This window comes from Argiope bruennichi, chromosome 5 (genome assembly GCF_947563725.1).
Source record: "Argiope bruennichi chromosome 5, qqArgBrue1.1, whole genome shotgun sequence".
Classification (NCBI taxonomy): Eukaryota; Metazoa; Arthropoda; class Arachnida; order Araneae; family Araneidae; genus Argiope; species Argiope bruennichi.
The window spans coordinates 83009491-83030306 of NC_079155.1; the positions used below are offsets into that span (position 1 = coordinate 83009491).

The window sequence follows — 20816 nt, forward strand, 5'->3', positions numbered from 1 at the left end:
TACTTGATCTGATGATTATATAATTAACAATATTGTAATTTTTAATCATGCTTTTTAATCATACTGTTGAATTCTAATTTAAATTGGATATAATTTAATATGCAATACTGAATTCCCTGATAAAAATTCTTTTACCATACATTTTTAATTATTATTTTGAACAAATTAAACTTAATCTTATAAAAATATTTATTTAAATCATTTTGAAAAGTTTACTTCATGAGAAATTTGAAGACACAAAAATATTATTTATCAATAAGTTACTTTGCTTAATTGGAAGTGGGAGGGGGAAAATCTAAAAAAAAATGTTGATTTAAAACAAAAAATATGGGTAATTTTTTAAAAAAAATAATTACATTAGGAAAAATGAAATAAATATTAGCAATAGAGAGGGGGTGGTGTAGGAAGATTCAAAATCAAAAAGAGAAAATAAGTTCACTTTCTAGAAAAATCTAAAATTTATCCACAAACTATAGCTTTTTATTTAGATTGCAACCAAAAATTTTAATTTCTTGTTCTAATAAACCAATAAAAAATTGTTTGTCTTTCATTCAAAATAGTTTAATCTAAAAGAGTGATCTATTGAAAAAATTCTAAATAGTTTTACATTTGTATTAGATTGTTTAAAACATTTTTATTCTTTGGATTGAAGCCTCTAACAGAAGTTATCAGACTTAATAATATCTATAGTAATGATTTCATTAGATAATATTTCTCCAAAATGTTTATAATTTCTCTTGTTTATCACTATTTAGGAATAAGCAATTAAATATTTTAGAATTAATATATTAGATTTATCGACTAAATTTTAGGAATCTGTTTTGAAATATCGCTAACACAAATCCATTGTATGTTTGAATGGAAAGAAAATTTATTCATTTGAAAAGATGAAACACAAACAATAATGATGAATGTTAATATACAAGATTCAACTTTGCAAACCTTCAGCATAATCATGTGGATAGTTTATGAAAATTCATGTAACTGGATTCGCAAAACAAATACACCATTGCTTAGTAAGCACATGAAAATTTGTCATCTCAGCATTATTATGTAATTTTCTCCTTTAGCTAGGTTCTTAGTTGAAATTGCTTTATTCATTCTAGATCACAAAAACCTGTAGCAAAAGTTTTATACTTTTTCTTAGATATTCTTATTTAAAATAGCTTTACCTGTTTTTTTTAATAAATTAGAGTTCTTTTGAATTGACCCAAAAATATAATGTATATTTGAGATAAATGAATCATCTAAAAATATTATATATGAAATTAAGAAAAAATTTTACAGATATGTATTAATTATTCAAATAATTATCATAAATAGGCTTAATATATAAAATAGGCTTGGAATAATACACAGATGATAAAATATGATAACAAGGCGCTATGGTTTTTAGGTTACCATATTTTGCATTTTAGGACTTACATTAAATACAGAGGTATATTTCTTTATTAACTTTATCATTCATTTCCTATCAGTGACACCAATTTTATTGTTCAGCAGTTTGGTTTTGATTTTTTAAAAAAAGTATAATACATTTCATTATTGAAGTAAAACTGAAATTATTTTAATTACAGATACCTCCAGATTTTTTTTTTCAAGTCCATGATCAAGATATAAAGATTTGTCCCATTTTTCCAGTTAAGTAAGTTTCAATAAAAGACATGCTTTTTAGTCGAAATTTTTAACTAGTAATTTCAAAACTAAGTAATGGTGAAATTTTTTTTAAAACTGTATTCAATTTTTAATGCTGCTGCTCTTTCCTGTGATATAATTAGATACATAAAGATATAAGCAAAAAATTAGAGAAATGAATAACATAATGATGAAAGGCTTTTAAATAATATGAGCTATAAGTCTATATAAAGTTCAAAAATATTTTGCCGAGGATGCAGTTAAGACAAATTCACATTAAATATTTGATTCACCCATATAATGACAGGTTGGGTGATTTGACATTTATTATTTGAGAGTAATATCATTAAAGTGTTAAATTTTTAGTAATCACTGAATCAGCTAGTATTTACATAAAATAGTAACCTACCTTTTAAAACTGTAATCTATCTTTTAAACCTGTAATCCTTATATCCCTCCTCCCTGAAACTTAATGATAAAAAAAAACATTAAAATTGAAACTGTAATTAAAACTCACATAATAACATATATACATAAACACTTTTGAGCTAATATGATGATGACTTTGGTGATCAGTCGGTTCAAATTAAAACATTGTATTAATTTAAATTTTGCTATATCACCCTCACTAATTTAGTTAATGAATTAATTTCATTTTTGGTGTTGGAAGCATTAATTGCTACAAACAAATAAAAAATTATTTAGGAAACATGTAATAATAATAATTAAATAAAAACAGGTGCAGTAAAATATACTGAATATTTTGCAAATAATAATATTAATTATTTAGATCTTACATTTAAGTGCTTCTAGTTTTTTAAAATGATTTTCTGATATTTAAAATAAGCTTATTTATCATTTTGGTCAAGTATGAATTTAATTTCGATTATAATTACATGTTACATGCCATAAAATTCATATTGCAGTTAATCGGAATGCACAAATTGAATATAAAATTAATTACTGCCATTTTTTTAAATCTCAAACTCAATAAGATTAACATATTATAAAGTGCACAGCTAAGAATAATTGCAAAAAAATCAAAACAACTAGTCATATAATTTATCTACATAAAAAATACATTACATATCAAAGTAATTTTCAAATATAAATTACCACATATGCAGGGGAAAAAAACAACACCTCAGCAGAAAAAAACATTTAAAAAAGATTAAATTCCTGATGAATAGATATATATGCATGTATAACTTTCTTTCAGTAAAATTACTCGTTTATTGGTTATTACAATAACTGCATTAATTAATTAGAAGTTACAAATGAAACCTAATTACTTGGTTAATAATAAATGAACAAAAAATTAATAATTAGAAATTTTAATTTTTAAAATCGATGTAATTGCCATTTTCTTACAAAATGCAAAATATTCATGTGCTTTTAATAAATGTCATACAACAAACCAAATTAATAAAATTTAGCTTAAAAAAATCTAAAATTTGTAAGTTTTAATCTCTTTCTACCCTCTCCAAGTTTAAGATCAAATAAATTCACGATTAAAAAACTCATCTATGATATAATTACCATTTTTTAGAGAAAAATTAAAACTTAATGGGGACAATGAAATATGTTTGATTTAAATTTCAAAAATGAAAAATAGAGTTGCAATCTTTGCAACAGAAAATTATTTGCTATTTTGTTTTGAGATGACTAGCATGAATTACATTATAGTTTGTAAAAGAGGACAGTAACCTGTACGTCCTCTACCCCCATTTTAATTTTTAAGGCACTGGGAAATAAGTAAAAACACCTTTTCTCCTAAATGATTTGCTACTGCATTCTCTGGTAATTATACTTGCTCTTCCTGCGCTAACTAGTTAAGTTACTGATTAAATGTTTAACATATAATTTATATTATGAAATAAGTATTATCTTGCCAATATTTTTACTTAAACAAATTTTATACAATTTAAATCAGAAAAGACATTCTAAAAGTCGATGAAGTTTCTAAATACAAACTGCAAGCATGTTTATTGTTAACCAAATTAAAATAAAAGAAACAATTTCAAATAATCAAATAGCAGGCAATATATCTCTAGCTGTAATTAAAAGTTGAAAATCTTTCAAATAATATTAATACCCTTCAGTAGATGATAAATTACATAAAAAGTCACTTTCTATAATTTATTATGCAACTACTTAACAGGTAAATGCACATTTTTTTTTGAAGTTTTATCAACAATTTATTGTTACTCAAAATGCTATACCTCATATATTAATTATATATATATATATGATGTTTTGTACTTAGAATTACAATATATAGCCATATTTTATTTATAACACAATCAGTTTCTGCTTCCAATATTTTAAGTTAATTAATATGAACATCTATATTTTTGGATTTTAATAGTTATTTGGCAACTAAATTTAAATGGCAAAATATAGAAAAAACTTTTCAAATAAAATACAATTAAATATTTCAATTATAATAAACTTGTTCTCTCATAAACTTACAATCCTAAATAATGATGTACAAAATTTAATGCATTTACTTCTATAATGAGATTTTCAAATTGTTTGTTTTCATAATAATTATAAAAAGGCATTTAATAAAAAGAAATTTATTTTTTTACATAGAATATTGTATTAATACATTTATTCAATATACTTTTATACATATGAAGAATTTCTTGATCAAGTACCAAAATGAGGATGAATAAGATACAAAATGTGTCAAAAACAATTCCTTCCCATACATAAAATTAGGAGACAAAAGTATAAGTTTTGGCAATGATTTCAGTTATTCATTCACCTTAATATTAAATCGATACTCTTGATCACATCCCATGTATGAATCACTCATATAGTACAATGTATATGTATGTTCACCTGGGCTTGGAGCAACAAAATCAAGTTTTACTTTAGCTTTCTGTTGCAAAGTAAGTCTCTTGATGGAGATCAGAGAATTGGTTTTTGGATCACCAATTACAACCCACCAACCTTCTTCACGTCGTTGAGGGAACAAAGGTGCTATGACTGGACCTGTAACTTCATCTTCTCTTTCGAGTTGAACATTAACATAAACTTTCTGTCCACTAACGATGGCTTCTTTGTCTTGGACTTCATAGCTAAGTTCAATATTAGGATATCTATTACAAAACCTAGCGACATCAGCCATCTGTGCATCATTTAACTGCAACAATTTGTTTCTGTCTTCATCTTCTAATTCCATAACATCAAACACAGTTTCTACTCCATTATCTGTACATCTCTTTATTATTTCTGATGTGAAATGAGGCAACTGTTTCAGATATGAATCCTTGTTCCACATGGCTTGGGTGACCATTTGAGCTAGTTCCATGGCTGCCAAAGCTGGAGATAGCCAACCATTAGAACTGAGGACATCAACACAGGCTTGGATTAACCTTATAGCTTTACTCAAAATATCCTCTGTATCAGATTGCAGTTCAGCTGATAATTGCATGCGAGATAAGTGCGCTTGTAGTAGTAAATTTGTTTTAACATGTGGATCACTGAATTTTGGATTAGCTAATTTATGAGGCAACCTGGTAGCTAGTTGTTTTAAAAGGTTGTCTTCACGGTGACGAATGGGTACACATTCATATTCAGCAGCAGAGCTTATGATTTCAAGCAAACCCCTAACTTTGGTTTTGTTGTTCAGGGACATGCTGAATAATTCAATGGTTGTGTAATTGACATAATAATAAGCAGCAATCATTCCTAAATTCAAGCCAACAACATCCATCTCGTTTTCTTCAATACTTATGCAACGAGATTGTTCCAAATCACTTAGAGTATTTTCCACAAGCTCTGATAAATGATCAGACAAATGACGATGAGTTACTCCCTGCAAGTTGTAATAGTTGGGATTTTGTGTCATCCGACGGTATAAGAATGTCCAAGTTAGGTAATCAACTGCATCTTGTTTATTATCAATGGTTTTGGTAACAATTTCAGCATTAAAATGATCATGAAGACAATGATCGAGATGGCTTTCAACTGGCAATGGCTCATATAAAAACTTCATGAAAAAGTCTTTCTTCGAACTTTGACACAAGAGCACACATTTTCCATCGTCATCAATGGTAGGCCGATTTGCTCGTCCAACCATTTGCAGCACATCGGTTATGGAATAATCTTCATATGTGTGAATTTTTCCATTATAATATTGTGTATCCATGATAACAACCAAATGGGCAGCAAGCGACAAACCCCAACAGAGGTTTCTCGAAACAACAACAACCTGAATAGCTCCACTTTCAAAGAGTTGGCCAATTATTTTACTGTCTGTTGCATTCAATCCTTCATGCAAATATGCTACTCCATTACTTATAGTTTCTTTCAAGGTTTTATCTACAATTTTATCAACAAATGGTTGAATATCTTCATCTGTGCAATGTAGGAAACGAGCAGGTTGAGCTTCAGAAGCACAGTAAGTAAGAATATCAATGGCTGTTAAACGAGACTGTTTACGAGATGGCACAAATACAATGACAGGTTTTCTAGGTGACAGTCTAGTTATAGCTTGATAAACAGGTTTACTCATGGCAAGCAATCGTGATGCATTGTGTGTTATATTAAAACCCTGGATGTGGAGTTCAAGCTGGACAGGTCTAACATTTGGTGGGAAGTTAAAAGTTGAATTTTGATTACAACCAAGCCACTGAGCAACATCTTTTGCATTAGCAAGTGAAGAGCTCAAAGCTACAATCCTGATTGGCTTTTCAATTTGGGATGATATGTATCTCATTCGAGAACAAATGACTTCAAGTATAGGACCATCCTCACCTCCAATCAACTGTAGCTCATCAACAATAAACAAATTAATATTCTGAACATTTTTTCGTTGCTTCCATCTTCTTGAAAGAACATCCCATTTTTCTGGTGTACTGATAATTATATTACCTCTGGCTAGAAGTTTTAAATCTGTACCAGTTTCTCCTGTAAGGATAACTACTTTTTTACCCATGGCGTTAGCAAACTTAGCAGTCCAATCAGCATAAATTATATCAGCAAGTGGTTCCTTTGGTGTCACATAAACACACCGGCCATCTGGATTTTGAGACAGTAGACGCAAGACAGCAAATTCAGCACATATTGTCTTACCACTGCCTGTAGGGGCACCAATAAATACATTGTCATCACTATTGTAGACCGAGTTAAATACTTGAGTTTGAATAGGATTGAAGTAAGGAAATTTATCTTTGTAAAGCGATTCAAAGAAAGGATTTCGTAAAGCTGAAACAGGAAGAGGTTGCAGGTCCAATAGCTCAGTAGGTGGTGGATATTTTTCTGGTAAGATGAGGTGGCGGAAAGATACTGGCAACTGAGTTTCGGAGCCTATCCATTGATCTGAAACTATACGAATAAAGTATTGGGGTGGAAGAGGCTCAAAAACAGGAACAAAAAATTTAACAATGTGTTCATCTTGACAAAATTTACTTTTAAGGAGAAAGTACTCATGATGAAGAATAACTTCACTGTCTACGTCTTCAACAAGGATCCAAAATGCCTCAGAACTTCCATGAACTTTTTCATCCCACTGAAAATCTGGTGTTATAGTTAATTCTACTCGCAAAGTTGCTCGAGTAACAGGTTGGATGTGAGCAGAAAGTTCCAACTTAGGAAATTGGTGAACATATTTATGGACAGTTTTGCCCAATTTGGGCATTCTGAGAAATTCACCAATTTCATTCGGCCCAAGATCATAAAGGCGTTCAAATGGAAAGTTCTTCTTTTCAATTTTTTTTATAACTTCATCAGGAATCTTTTTAAACTGACGTAATGGTGACATGGATTGCCACATTCTTCGTTTAATCATCTTGCACAAACTCAAAGCTTTGTCAGTTAACTGAGCCCAACCACGATGCAAAACAATTTCAAATATTGCTCGCATCAGACGATCTGCACTTTGAGTAATGTAAATCATATCAGCCATCAATGCAAGACCTTCAAGTTTTAGTTGAGATATATAAGCCTGCAGTAATACATTAACTTTAGCACTGGGTTCTTCAATGCTTTCTTTGATTGGTATAGGGACTCTTTCCATAAGTTTTTGCAATTCTAGTTTTTCCTCTTCTCGTATAGTCAAATTTTTAAATTCACTAGACAAAGAAAATACTCTGAACAATTCAATCTCACTCAATGTTTGTTTGAGTAATTGAGTATATACAGTCATAGTTTCATAAGTAATGTAATAATGACTTGCAATTCTACCAATTTCTGTAACTTGGAAACCTCCAGCCTTTTTATCAAACTTACATAAGTTACTTTTATCAAGTAAAGTAGCAGCAGTATAAATTAAATCAGCACGGTGTTTTTCCAAAAGTTGATCTTCAGAAGTATCATGGATACCATAAAGATTTGGACTTCGCAACATACGAATGTACAAGTATGTATATCCAAGCCAAGTGACAGCTTCCTTCATATTCTGAATGTTTCCTAAAACAATTTCAGCATTAAGCATATCAGGAAGTTTGCTTATTAACTGACTTTCTACAGGAAGTTGTTGATTCAATAGGGACAGATAATACTGCAGTTCACTGTGATTTGTTATTAATATACCCTCACCTTTGGTATCATACTGAGGTCTTCCAGCTCGCCCAAGCATCTGAAGAACATCCAATGCTCCTAACTCAACCCAACGACCTTTTTCAGGGCTGTAAATCTGAGTTCCTTTAATAATTACTGTATGTGCAGGTAAATTCACACCCCAGGCCAAAGTAGCAGTGGATACTAAAACTTGTATATGCCGATCAGCAAATAAATCTTCTACTAGAGTACGATCCACACGACTCATTCCTGCATGATGGATAGCAAATCCATACGGCAATAAATCTTTTAATTCTAGATTTTTTACTTGATTTGCTTCTGTTTCTAAGACAGCAGTAGATGCTGATCCACCGCGTAGAAACTGGCCAAGAGTATCCTTTTCTAAACACATATCACGAATTTCTCGAGCAGTTTTACCTGTTTCTTTTCTTGAATGAACAAATATTAAAACTTGATTTTTTCCAGCATGTTCCATTACTTTTTCATACAAAATCTCTTTCATCAATACAAAACGTTTAATAGGTTTCTTTTCTGTAATACCAATATATTGCTGTTCTAGAGGAACTGGTCGAAAACTATTATCAAAATAAAACAGTCCAGCCGCAGGAGTTACTCGTAAAAAGCTAGCAACATCTTCATAATTTGGAAGGGTGGCACTGAGACCAACAAGTCGTACTTCTTCCTGTGTCATTTCAATGTTGCGAATGGTTCTTGCAACCAATGCCTCCAAGACTGGACCTCTTTCATCATGTAGAAGATGTATTTCATCAAAAATCATTAACCTTACCAGCTGAGTATATGTTCTTTCACCTCCTTTCCTAGTTACAATATCCCATTTTTCAGGTGTACAGACAATGACTTGAGTAGCATTTATCTGCTCTCTAGTAAGTTGGTGATCACCTGTTAATTCTGATACTTGAATATTGTAAGAGCTCAAACGTTTGCTGAAGTTTCCCACCATTTCCTGTACTAAGGAACGCATGGGAGCAACATAGATAATTTTGAATTCATCTGCATTAATTGTACCATCAGAATTTATGTGTTTGCCAATTTCTCGCATCATGCATAATAATGCAACATTTGTTTTACCAGCTCCTGTGGGAGCACAAAGCAATAAATTTTCATCAGTTTCCAAAGCAGCTTTGCTAAGTCGGCTCTGAATACGATTTAAACTTTTATAACCTTCAAAGGCAGGTTGAACATATTTTGGTAATTTTTCAATGGCCACCAAGGATTCATTTGCATCAAATGGTTTTGGCTTTAATGCAGGTACATGAATTTCTTCATAACCACGTCTTTGTTTCCGGAAGGAACCGTCTGGCAGTTGGCAACGTTTGTTAGCCATAAAATGACTGCCATGAGAAAAGGAGATATCTTCAAGATCTAAAACACGACACTGCTGAAGTTGTGGTATGCTCTCACCATCAATATCCATTGCTTCAATATCTGCATCAACTCTTGCTTGGCGAACTTGAGCCCTACGTTCTCTTTCTTCTTGTATTATATCTTCTTTGTCAGTATTTTCCAACTGACGTAAAATTTTCTCTAATTCTGGATCATTCTGCATTTTTTCTTTTAATTTTGACTTTTCAGCTCCACTTTGCAAAGATGCAAGCAAGGAACAATACAAAATCATTTGACGATGCTGACGCAGGACTTTTATAAATTCAAACTGATTATAACCTAATAATAACACCAATTGATTTTCAACATCACGATCATCTACTGCTGTTTTGAGAATTTCTAGAACTTCTCCAGCTTTTGTTTGAGCAATCACAGGGTCATCATAAAATTTACTCAATTTTCTCTGTAACCAATATGCATCAATATCTCGAGGATGTAGTCCTTTGCCACTTTTACCCAAAGTATCTTGACCTGTACCCAAATTCGTCGCATGTAAAGTACTATCAACCATAGCTTCGTCACCTTCATTCTCATCGTTTGAATCTTCTTCTTTCACCTCTCCACATATATCTTCTTCTTCATCATCAGATTCTTCAAACTGCACATTAACACCATATGTTTCATCAATATTGTCCTCAGTAGTTTGAACTTTATCATCAACACCATAATCATTTATCTTTTTACAGAGATTAACCAACACTGCATACCTCTCCTGGGCTAATGTTCCTAAAAGACTTTCGGTTTGTCGTCTTCTTTCTTTGTCATCACGAATTCTTTCATTTTTCAGAACCGCAAGAACTTCATCTGCTGCTCCACAAAGAATATCTCTAGGCTGATCACCTAAAGCTTCTTGTATGAAACTCAATAATACTTCGTACGTTTGTTTTGTCTCGGCTGTTTTGGGTCGATATAAAATACCAACCATATCTTCAATGCCTTCAGAGAGCAATGTCTGCCCTTTAAGTTTCGAAAAATCATATTTGGTTTCATCACGTTTCACACGCTTTGCTTTTTTCTCTTCGGTTTTAGCCGGCTTAGTTCTCTGGTACCGATCACCCATGCGGGTTCCGTCCAACTTTCCAACAAGAGATACAACTTCACCTGTAGCTTCATCTCTTGGTCGTCTTTCAATTAAACGAGTATCAGCTTGTAAAACTAAATTAGAATTAGCTTTATACTCAAACTGCAGCGATCGTGCCGCAGCATCCGCCATTTTTTCGAAATAAAGTTAGTATGTTGATATTTTTCAGAAAGGAAAAATATTAAGTTGAGTTGTTTCATGAGAAGCCAAAGCTATTATATACATTTTTAACATTTAATAATATTTTACGCACTAATATTAAAAACTTATAGCCAGAGAAATTTTTATTGATGCAAATAAAAAACTCTTCCCAGTTAAAAACTTGACAAACTTTAAAAAAAAATATTGGGGTGGGTATTATTCACGTTGTTGTTGTAATTGTGACTTATGGCACTTTACAAGTCCGCTGACAGAGTATTATTCATCAACTGTTGAACTCAGAAATAACATGTTTATTTATTTGTCTATTACCGGTTTCCATTTTGTTATTTGTTTTTTCATATAAATAATTCTGTATTTTTAATGGAATTTTAAAACTAGGATGGAATATAAAAGTAACTATGAAGAATTTTTAAATCTATATTTGCATCTGTAATTCTATAATTGCATCTGTTTATTCTGTAATTTATTTATTTCAAAGTTTATTATTTTTTTTTCTTTCAGAAAATTTATTGGAAAATGTGCATTTCGGTTTGAAACTACCTGCTAATGAATCACAATCTTCTCTGATTCGCGGGAACTACCTTTATTACCATTACAAATGTGATGGTTTCAATGATGTGGTAATAAACTTTAAAAATAATATATTTTATGAAATGTTTTCACTTTCATATAAAATTTTATAAATGACTTGCTTTTTAATCATTTATCATCTTTAATGTTTTGAAAATCGAACTTCTCCTGTGATTATTTTTAAAAAAAAATCTCAATCTTCTATTTGTTAAAAATAAATTTTATTCAATGCTCTCTATAAAATTTTATTTGAATAAAATGTAAATATTATGCATTTACTATAAATAAAATATGTTTAACAGAAAGTTATAATAAATATATTCTCATTAAGTGATTGTGTTTTTGAGTTATATTTTTGCTTATTTTCTATTGCAAATTTTAAAATTAATCACATGCCATTGGTTGCAAAAGACCCTCTTACTGTGCAATCTTTCATAATTAATTACTGACATACAGTTAATACATGAATACTAAGAATTATTATACATTGAATATTTTTAAAATTTTGGTGTCTAGAAGTAATAGTCAAAAAGTACTTTTGAAATAAATTAAGATAGTATTTAATAAAAAAAATTTCATGTGTGAATGTTTTTTAAAGCAGGTTGACCTTAGGAAAAATTTTCAATTTTTTGAAATTTATAGATATTCACACTACTTGCTAGCGATTGATTACCATAAAAAAAAAAAAAAAAAAAAAAAACTTACCAAAGACTGCATGCTGATACTCCTTTCATAATTTAAATCAGATTATGTTTACCGAAGGCCTTATGTTAATTTGAAAGTATTATTTAATATTACTGAGTATTAAAGAATATAATTTACATATCTTAAACCATTGTTAGTTAGTTATTCATTCCTTTTTATTTGATGGAAAAAATATTGCTGTATTGGTTATTGAATTGCTCATTTTACCCAAAAATTGCTTTTGTACTGCTTTATCTTTCTTAGTTGCATATGAGATATATTTCTTATGCAACTGTATTGCTTAAAATTCAATTAAAAAAGACAAAATGTTTAGATATTAATAAATAATTTGTTTGCTTACCAGAATTTAGATAATTGCTATTTGTACTGCAAATTATAAAATAATGGTAGTTTCCTCCATTTTTTTATTGATTGATTAAACATTAAAGTAAATATAAAGCATTTATTGAACAAGATACATCAGTTTGTCCTACAGTTATATTTTGCATATTTTACAGTTGTCTTTTGCATCACTTCAATTAAAGCAGTTTTTATTCAGAAATATTTTCTTTTTAACCTCTCGAATTAAATTATTTTTTAACCTATCTCAAAAAATTAAAAAGATTCTCTTCAGTATTTCATCAGTTAAATCCACGAAAATAGTATCTGGCATTCAAAATCTGCCCTGCAATTTATTTATAATATATACATTATTTCTTATTAAGTTTGAGCAATTATTACTAAGTATTTTTATATTAAATTTCTTTTTATGTTGGTTTATTAGTTTTGAAAATGTTTATTTAGTATACCAACTTTATAGGATGAAGATGACATATTGAAATACTTTTTTAATTCTGTTGAAGTTATGAAAAAGTATTGTAAATAGTTTGAATATTAAATTACTTATACAAATTTTTTTCAGGGAATAATTTATGTACACTGAATATAGTAATATGCAATATAATGAAAATATGTTTTATAAAATGAAGAGCTCGCAAATCTTTACATTATTTTTTATATTTATAATTTTGTAAACTAGTATCTTTTTTGGAGAGTTTTAGAAAATAGCATGCTAATCTGGATATAACTTAGATCTGGTAATATCATTATGCAGTAAAGTCTAATTACTGAATAATAATTAGAAATAATAGTATGTTTAGATTTCTGATTTAATTAGCAAGTACACAAGTAATTAATTATTTATCATAAATGTTAAAGTTTCATTAATTGCTTGTTTATAATTGTATCCTGAATTTTAAGTAACATGAATTCTTTATATTAAATCATTGTCTGATATGCAGTATATTGTTGGTATTAAATTCTCTGCTTGTTTTTGTACATAAAAAAATTTGATGTCAGAAGAAATTTAATTATTAAAATTTAGTTTTAATTTTTTTATAGAGCTGATGTTAAAAATGGTTTTATTTCGCTATAAATATTAGATGTATTAGAATATATAGTCGCACCTATCTTTTAATTTTAGGGCTGGGGTTGTGGTTACAGAACATTGCAAACAATTTGTTCTTGGGTAAAAAATCATTTTGACATTCAAGATAGCAAATCAGCTCCAGAGGTAATTTTTGTATTTTCTTATTATATCTTGCTTTATTTAATTACTGTTGCAAACTATAAAAAGAATTATTAAAATATTCATTATTTGTGTTCAGTAGGTACCATCTATAATTGAACTGCAGAAAGCTCTGGTTGAGATTGGTGACAAAAATGTCTCATTCATAGAGTCAAGGGAATGGATTGGAAGTGTAGAAGTTTCATATTGTCTGGATTATTTTTACAAGGTTAGATTAAAAAATTTGGTTGAATTTTCATGGTGTATTGATATTTAGGTTGAGTTATATTTCATTTTTATTGATATGTACATGCATTCTGAATCCATTCAAGTACCTGATTTATATTTTCAAGTTTTAAATGTAATTAACCATATTTTTTAAGCAAATCTGAGTATTAAATGCAATGATGTGTTAAAAATGATGAAATTCATAATAGACAAAGCAAATAGTACAAATTGAAATGGAGCTTTAATTGTTACTCATTAATGAAGAGCAAATAATGTTAGCTATGAATGAATATTTGACATATGTCTTTTTTTTTTGTGGAATCAGCTTTTTAATTAACCTTCTTTAATTAATTCAGCTTTTTAATTAACCTTCTTTAATTAATTCAGCTTTTTAATTAACCCTTCTAAGGATAGTCAAAACTTAGTAGTTACAGCCATGTTACTAATGAGAAGTTAAGGTATGATCATAAATTGTTATATTGAACTATGAATAGTTTATTTTAATTTCTAATTAAAATAAATATTGATGTCTATTTCTTATTCAAAAAATCCATTGAATTGTCTAGTGAAAATTGTAATGCAAATTTTGTAGCATTATTGTTTTACTTAAAATTCTTTTAAGATTTTGAGGCTCTCTTGTGTATTCTGTTTGATGTAATATAGAATTTACTCATTTAAATATAATAAGTATTTATTTTTTCAGCTCGACAAAAATTTTAAGGACATCTTTTATTTATTTTTCAAATAGAAGGAAAAATAAATTACAATTTTTTAAAAACAAAATGTATTATGATATCTGTTTTGCTCCTGAACTACATTAAATTGAAAAGTTTTTTAAATATGTTTCAACATAAATTTTTAATATATGCTATTTAAAGATCGAATGATCAACTTATCTTTCATTTATTTTTCAGTCAATAATAATATTCCTTATTCACATAATTTATTTCTGTATGGCAATTATAATAAAACTTGTCACTATTCTTCTTTTAACTTAATGCTTTTTTAATTATAGATTCCATGCAGAATATTGCATTGCAGAAATATCCAAGAATTGCAAAAACATGGAAGTGACATCTTTGATCATTTTATACAGCATGGAAGCCCTGTTATGATGGGTATGCAATTTTTTCAGTATAAAAATATTTTTACTAAATTGATTAAAATAGTATAATACTCAAAATGTAAAAAGGATTGTAAAAAATTTAACTATCAAATTGTGTATAAAATACATTTATATTCTATTTTTAATGCATATTGAAATAAGAAATAATTATTTAACCTAAGAATACTGTGAATTTTATTAACATTGGATTAGAAGAAGTATAATAGAGTAGTAGATAAATTATAGGCATGCTCAATACTCAATATTCTTTGGTGACTAGTTTGCTTGGCTAGATTACTGATTTTTTAGGCTGTTAAATAATTAATATGGAATGCATTTTATAAAAATAAATTTTCCTTATTATTTGATGTGATTGAAAAACATGAATTCAGTTGAATCAGTATATTGCAGATTAAAAAGTGTATATATGCAAAATAAAAAAGAAAAAAAAAAAAAAAAAGGAGGGGGAGTTAAAATCCTTCTTTGGGTAAAAAAATTCTTGATTGGCAAACACTCACTATAGAATTTTTTGAAGGTGAATTTGAATTATATCATAACATTAAAAAAAAAAGATTGTGTATCAAATTCAATTAAAAAAGTATTCTTGAAACTAAGGGAGGAAATTATTTATAATTCAAATTGATTTCCTTAAAAAAATAATGCTTTGTTTCTTGTAAAATAATTGCTTTGGAAGATATTAACATCAATTTTCATTGGCAAATCTACCAATTGTTAGACTAAACTTTCTGTTTGAAGCCATTTTCTTAATTTCTTTTATATCTTTCTTCCATCTGACTAAATGGATTTCTTGGAGGCACAGTGAACTCCCTCCATAACATCCTTACTCCATTAATTAGTTAAGCATAGCAATAGATTCATGCAGCAGTAAAAACATTCAATGAAGTAAGCTAAAGTTCTTATGATGGTTTGTTTACATTTGACTGTTATTTGACACTATGTAATAAATATGATTGTAATAAGAATGATTTCTTTGCCACATACATTATCTTTTAATATATAATGATTGTTCATTCGAATAGCTGTACAATCATACTGTTATTAAAGTAAGTTTATAGATTTTTTTCAATGATTGGAAAATGTTGCTGTTCTTAATTTACTAGAGAAAAGGATTAAGTGTAGATATGTGGTTATATTAGGTATAGATATTTATATATTCTTCAATGCTAAACAGAGCAAGAAAAATTGGATGCTTAATTTTTATTTCCATACTTTCCAGTAATTAGATGCAGAACAAAGGCATCCTTCTATTAAGAAAAGTATATATTATGAAAAGATGCTGGATTGGTTAATGTGGTGTTGATAAACATAAGTGTTTCAATTTAATGAAACACTTATTTTTAATGAAACACTTATTTTAAATATATTAAAAATGTCAAAAATTATTTATTAAATATAGTATATTAATACTTTAAACCATTTTATATGGATCAAAGAGATTTCTAATGGTATATATTGATTTCTTCATTATGGTTACATTAAAGCACATATTTATGCTGCAATTTTCAGGTTACTTGGATTAGCTCCAAAATCACATTTCCAGTATTTTCTCAAACACTGACATGTTACAATATCTTTAGGAAGATTTCAACTATTATATTGATCTTTGATAATTCTTCAAAAAAAAAAAAAATGAAATGTTTTTATTTTTTATGAGGTTTTATTTATTTGCATAGTTGTAATACTTTTTGGCATATTAAAATGCAATTATTATATTTTTACCTACCCATAATTGGAAACAGTGTTATAAAATATGTATTAAAATGACATCTTTATAATACAACTTTTAAATTTTTTTCCATTGGTTTATAAAGAAAAATGTTTCAATCTAATGGTATTTAAAACTTAAATATATTAAAAATGTGAAAAAAATTTCCCCATTTTAACATTTTAAGTGAAATTTATAATTTCTGTAGGAATTAAATAAACTAATTAAATTTAAATGCTTAAGAATAATATATACATATTAATTTTAAAGACTGTATTTTATATGTTTTAAGTATAAAAGAGCTAAACAAATGAATTTTATTTTTTTATGCTATTAAATTATGTCAAGTTTTCTTATTTTGCTTTGTTCCCATGGAAGTAATTTTTAATTGTTAATTTTTGGTAGGTGGAGATAGAGACTGTTCATCAAAAGGAATATTAGGTATTGCTGAGACAAATGATGGAACTTTTCTCCTAATACTGGTATTTGTTGTTAATATTTTATAGAATTAAGAACATAAGTACATTTTTTTAGAACTTCTGTTAAAAAAGTGGGAATTGACAGTTTGTATATACTTTTAATGGAATACTGATAATTATATCAAATGCTATTATTCATAGATTTAGTAAATAAATCCAATTTTAGAAGAAAAAAAAACCCTCAAAAATTTTAGTTTTAATTTGTTAAATTTAAATTAAATCTAACTAAAATTACTTTTATTTATCATTAGATAATATATTTTATAATATCTACATTTATTTTGACTTTCAATAATTATTTTTAATCTGAAAGTAGTGCAAAAATTCTTAGTTGCAGGAAGTATTAAATATTTGTAATTAATATCTAAAATAAATTCCTGCTGAATTAAAAAAAAAAAAAAATCAGGTTTACTCAAAAATGTTTGAACAAAGCAAAAAATTAAAAAGAAATCATTTTACTTATTTGCACAATGTGACTTTTAATTCATAAAGAAGGGGTGAGGAATATAAGCTGGTATCAAATGATTGTAATCATTATTGTTTTAAATTTATAAAAAAAGAGTATTAAGTACGTAACTCCAAAACAAAGAAAAAATACTAAAGATAAGCAAATTGAATTCTAGATTATTTCAAGTGTAATATAATTCATCTAAAATTCTTAGAATAATTAAAGTACTTTCTTCTTAAAATTTTATTATTAATTGTCTTTCATGATTTGATTACCATTATTACTTTTATGATTGTATTTATTTCATTAGTTTGAAGACATCTTAATAAATCATTAGTTGACTTTTTTTTATGAGAACATAACATAAAAGATGAATAAATTATTGTATAATCTTTTTAGTATGGTTTTATGTTTATAAATTTACTTCAGTATGCCCATAAAAATAATTGTTATACCATTGTTTTAATTTAAATGTCATTCTTAAAAATTTTTTCTTTAAATTTCACCCAATAAACTATTATTTGGTTCTTAAATACAAAAAACAACTAAATATAAATTTTCATCTAATTCTTTATTTAAATTAAAAGTAAAAAATTATCATTAAAAATTTTAATTAACATTAAAAAATTATCAATCCTTTATATAAAAAATTTAAATATGGCATTTTTTTAAATATTGCTTTATTTTGGCAAATTTATTATTTAATTATGTATCAAAATAATTCATTAATATATTAATTTATTATTTAATTTTGCTGTTTGTATTGATTGTATAATTTCATAGATTTTTGAAGTAATTTATAGTATTCACCCGAATAGCTACTTAATTACGTTATTTTCAAACAGACATAATCATTTCATTTATATATAAATACAATTCATTAAAAAAATATGAATACTTAAAAAATAAATTGCATATTATTAATTAAGATGCTTTTTTTATTGATGATTATAAAATGTCTTAATATATAATTTTGGCAATTGAATTTAGTGGATCCTCATTTAGAATTTTTATAGGATCCTCATTTTTCTGGACCGTCTGCAACTCAAGAAAAATTACAAAAAGAAGGTTGGATAAAATGGCATAAAGTAAATGATTTAGATTCAAGTTCTTTTTATAATCTGTGTTTTCCATTAATAAACATTTAAATCTTCTATATTATGATTTCACATTATATTCCTAAACTTTTTTTTTTCTTCATATTGCAAATATGACTATAAAGAAAAGATGCACTCATCATCATGTAAATTTCCTAAAAACTTGGAATTTTATATTGCTTATACTTTTCAAATTCACCTATTACTTAACTTAATAAATAATGTAAATGTTAAGTCCAATGCATGGAAAGATGTGATGTAAACACATACATGAAATTTATTTTGTATTACTCAAATACCAAAATTAAAGGTAAAAATATTATTAATCAGCACAATGTTAAACTTTGTTTAACACATTAATGGTCATACATCTTAGTTATATAATGCATTTCTGATTGAATGCAATGTAATAAATAATAAATGATTAAGATATTTAATTCCCAGATTTAAAAATAATAAAAGTTAAGATGTTATTTAATGCTTATAATATATATAATCTGAAATACAGATAATGATCAAGACTTGCATAGCAGGTATATTATAAACGTTTAATTTATTTATGAACCACACCAAATACTGTTAATCAATACTGACACAAAGGAAATTACCAGTAAAAGAGGTTGTATAGTCTACTGACACACATCATAACATATTAGCTTTTGTTTTGTAATATGAAATAAAATGTGCCGAATTATTGTAATAACAAAAATTTAACCCATATCAGTAGAGAATGTATCTTATATTTTAGCAGCAAGATCATAGCCAGAAATATAAAAATAATAATTTATATTAGATATCAGGAATTTTTATAGATATCAGGATTTTTATAGATTTGATTTTACATGCAAACATCTCTCTTAAAAAGCAATTTCCTCCTTAACTTTCTTTATGGTTGCTTTTATTATTATGTACTAAATTTTGTATGCATTCAAAATAGTACATTTCCTAAAAGCTTAGTTTAAACTACACACATTGTAGTAACTAATCAATTTTATCAAGTAGTTGTTTACAGGGATTCTAGTTTCTTCAGAAAAATATTTTGTGATATATAATAATACTATTTTGGAAGCCTTACACCATTCTGTTCATTTTACTATGCATTTTCTGTCTGCTCTGATAAAATTCATAAAAAATGGATACACTGTGCTATTGCTAGCCTGTAAACAATTTAACCTAATTTTCTTATCTAAAATATTATAAAATTTGTCATTTTTCCTTCATGTTAATATATTTTAAATATAAACCATTTACATATTCTTCTCAGAATTTTGTATAGATATCATTTGTTTTCCTAAAATCTGCTTTGTTAATAATGATTTGTGTTGAGGACAGAACTTTCTACACATTTTATTTACTTTATATTAATATTGATTGTAATTGAACTTGTAAAACAAACAAAATATCTGTAATTTTGGTAGCAATTTTTATTATTAACTTTAGTGTTCTTCCAGAATTCTTGTTTATTATTTTTGATACATTTAACACTTGTTCAGGATTCTTGCATATCTTTATTTTCTTGTTGGAAAACAAGCTTAAAAAATATTTTTAAACTGATTAAATGTAGAAAAAATTTGGCATCATTGAAAATATAATTTTTTTTTGAATTTTAAGATGATGGGAAAAATCATTTTTGTACTGTAATAAGTACAACCCAAATACATATTACAATACAAAAGGATTAAATTTTCTGTAATTGGAAGTTATTGAAGAAAAATGTCAAAGTTTTGCTTTGTTAGAATTTCACTCTGTGGTGTATATTTTCACCCTCCAATATATTATATATATATATGCGAAATTTGATAGATCTGAATCAAATGGTCTAGCCTGTAAAGTGCAACCACCGACATTCATCTTATTATAATTAAAAATTAAGGTAATCTGTAGTAATAATATTGAAATATTTCATAACTTACAGAATTCAATTTATTTAAATAAACTAATTGTAACATTGTTTCTTTTGATTGAAATCAATGTGGAATACCATTTAAAAAAAACATTTTTTGTATATTTATAAAATGATATATATAATTTTTATCTTTCTTTATTGGAAATTGAAATTAAGAAAATCAGAAATCTCACTGTGTTTATATTTCTCAAGT

The 20816-nt window shown here is 27.2% G+C and overlaps 2 protein-coding genes across 2 annotated transcripts; one reads left to right on the top strand and one right to left on the bottom strand.

Moving 5' to 3' along the window:
• Positions 1-4198: 4198 nt before the first annotated feature.
• Positions 4199-10803, bottom strand: LOC129968664 (U5 small nuclear ribonucleoprotein 200 kDa helicase-like). The gene has a single exon (XM_056082787.1). It carries the CDS (start codon positions 10781-10783, stop codon positions 4394-4396), a length of 6390 nt encoding a protein of 2129 aa, XP_055938762.1. The 5' UTR covers positions 10784-10803; the 3' UTR covers positions 4199-4393.
• Positions 10804-11036: 233 nt separating this feature from the next.
• LOC129969237 (ufm1-specific protease 1-like) lies at positions 11037-18852 on the top strand. The gene is made up of 7 exons (XM_056083699.1): positions 11037-11205; positions 11315-11433; positions 13551-13640; positions 13738-13863; positions 14878-14980; positions 17099-17175; positions 18637-18852. Exons 1-7 carry the CDS (start codon positions 11193-11195, stop codon positions 18766-18768), a joined length of 660 nt encoding a protein of 219 aa, XP_055939674.1. The 5' UTR covers positions 11037-11192; the 3' UTR covers positions 18769-18852.
• The last annotated feature ends 1964 nt before the right edge of the window (positions 18853-20816 follow it).

Bases quoted from the DNA above. Each gene is read 5' to 3' on its own strand.
- LOC129968664 (XM_056082787.1), bottom strand. From the start codon at position 10,783: ATGGCGGATGCTGCGGCACGATCGCTGCAGTTTGAGTATAAAGCTAAT.
- LOC129969237 (XM_056083699.1), top strand. The intron at 13,641-13,737 runs GTAATTTTTGTA...TGTGTTCAGTAG, and splicing joins ATAGCAAATCAGCTCCAGAG to GTACCATCTATAATTGAACT. The intron at 14,981-17,098 runs GTATGCAATTTT...AATTTTTGGTAG, and splicing joins TGGAAGCCCTGTTATGATGG to GTGGAGATAGAGACTGTTCA.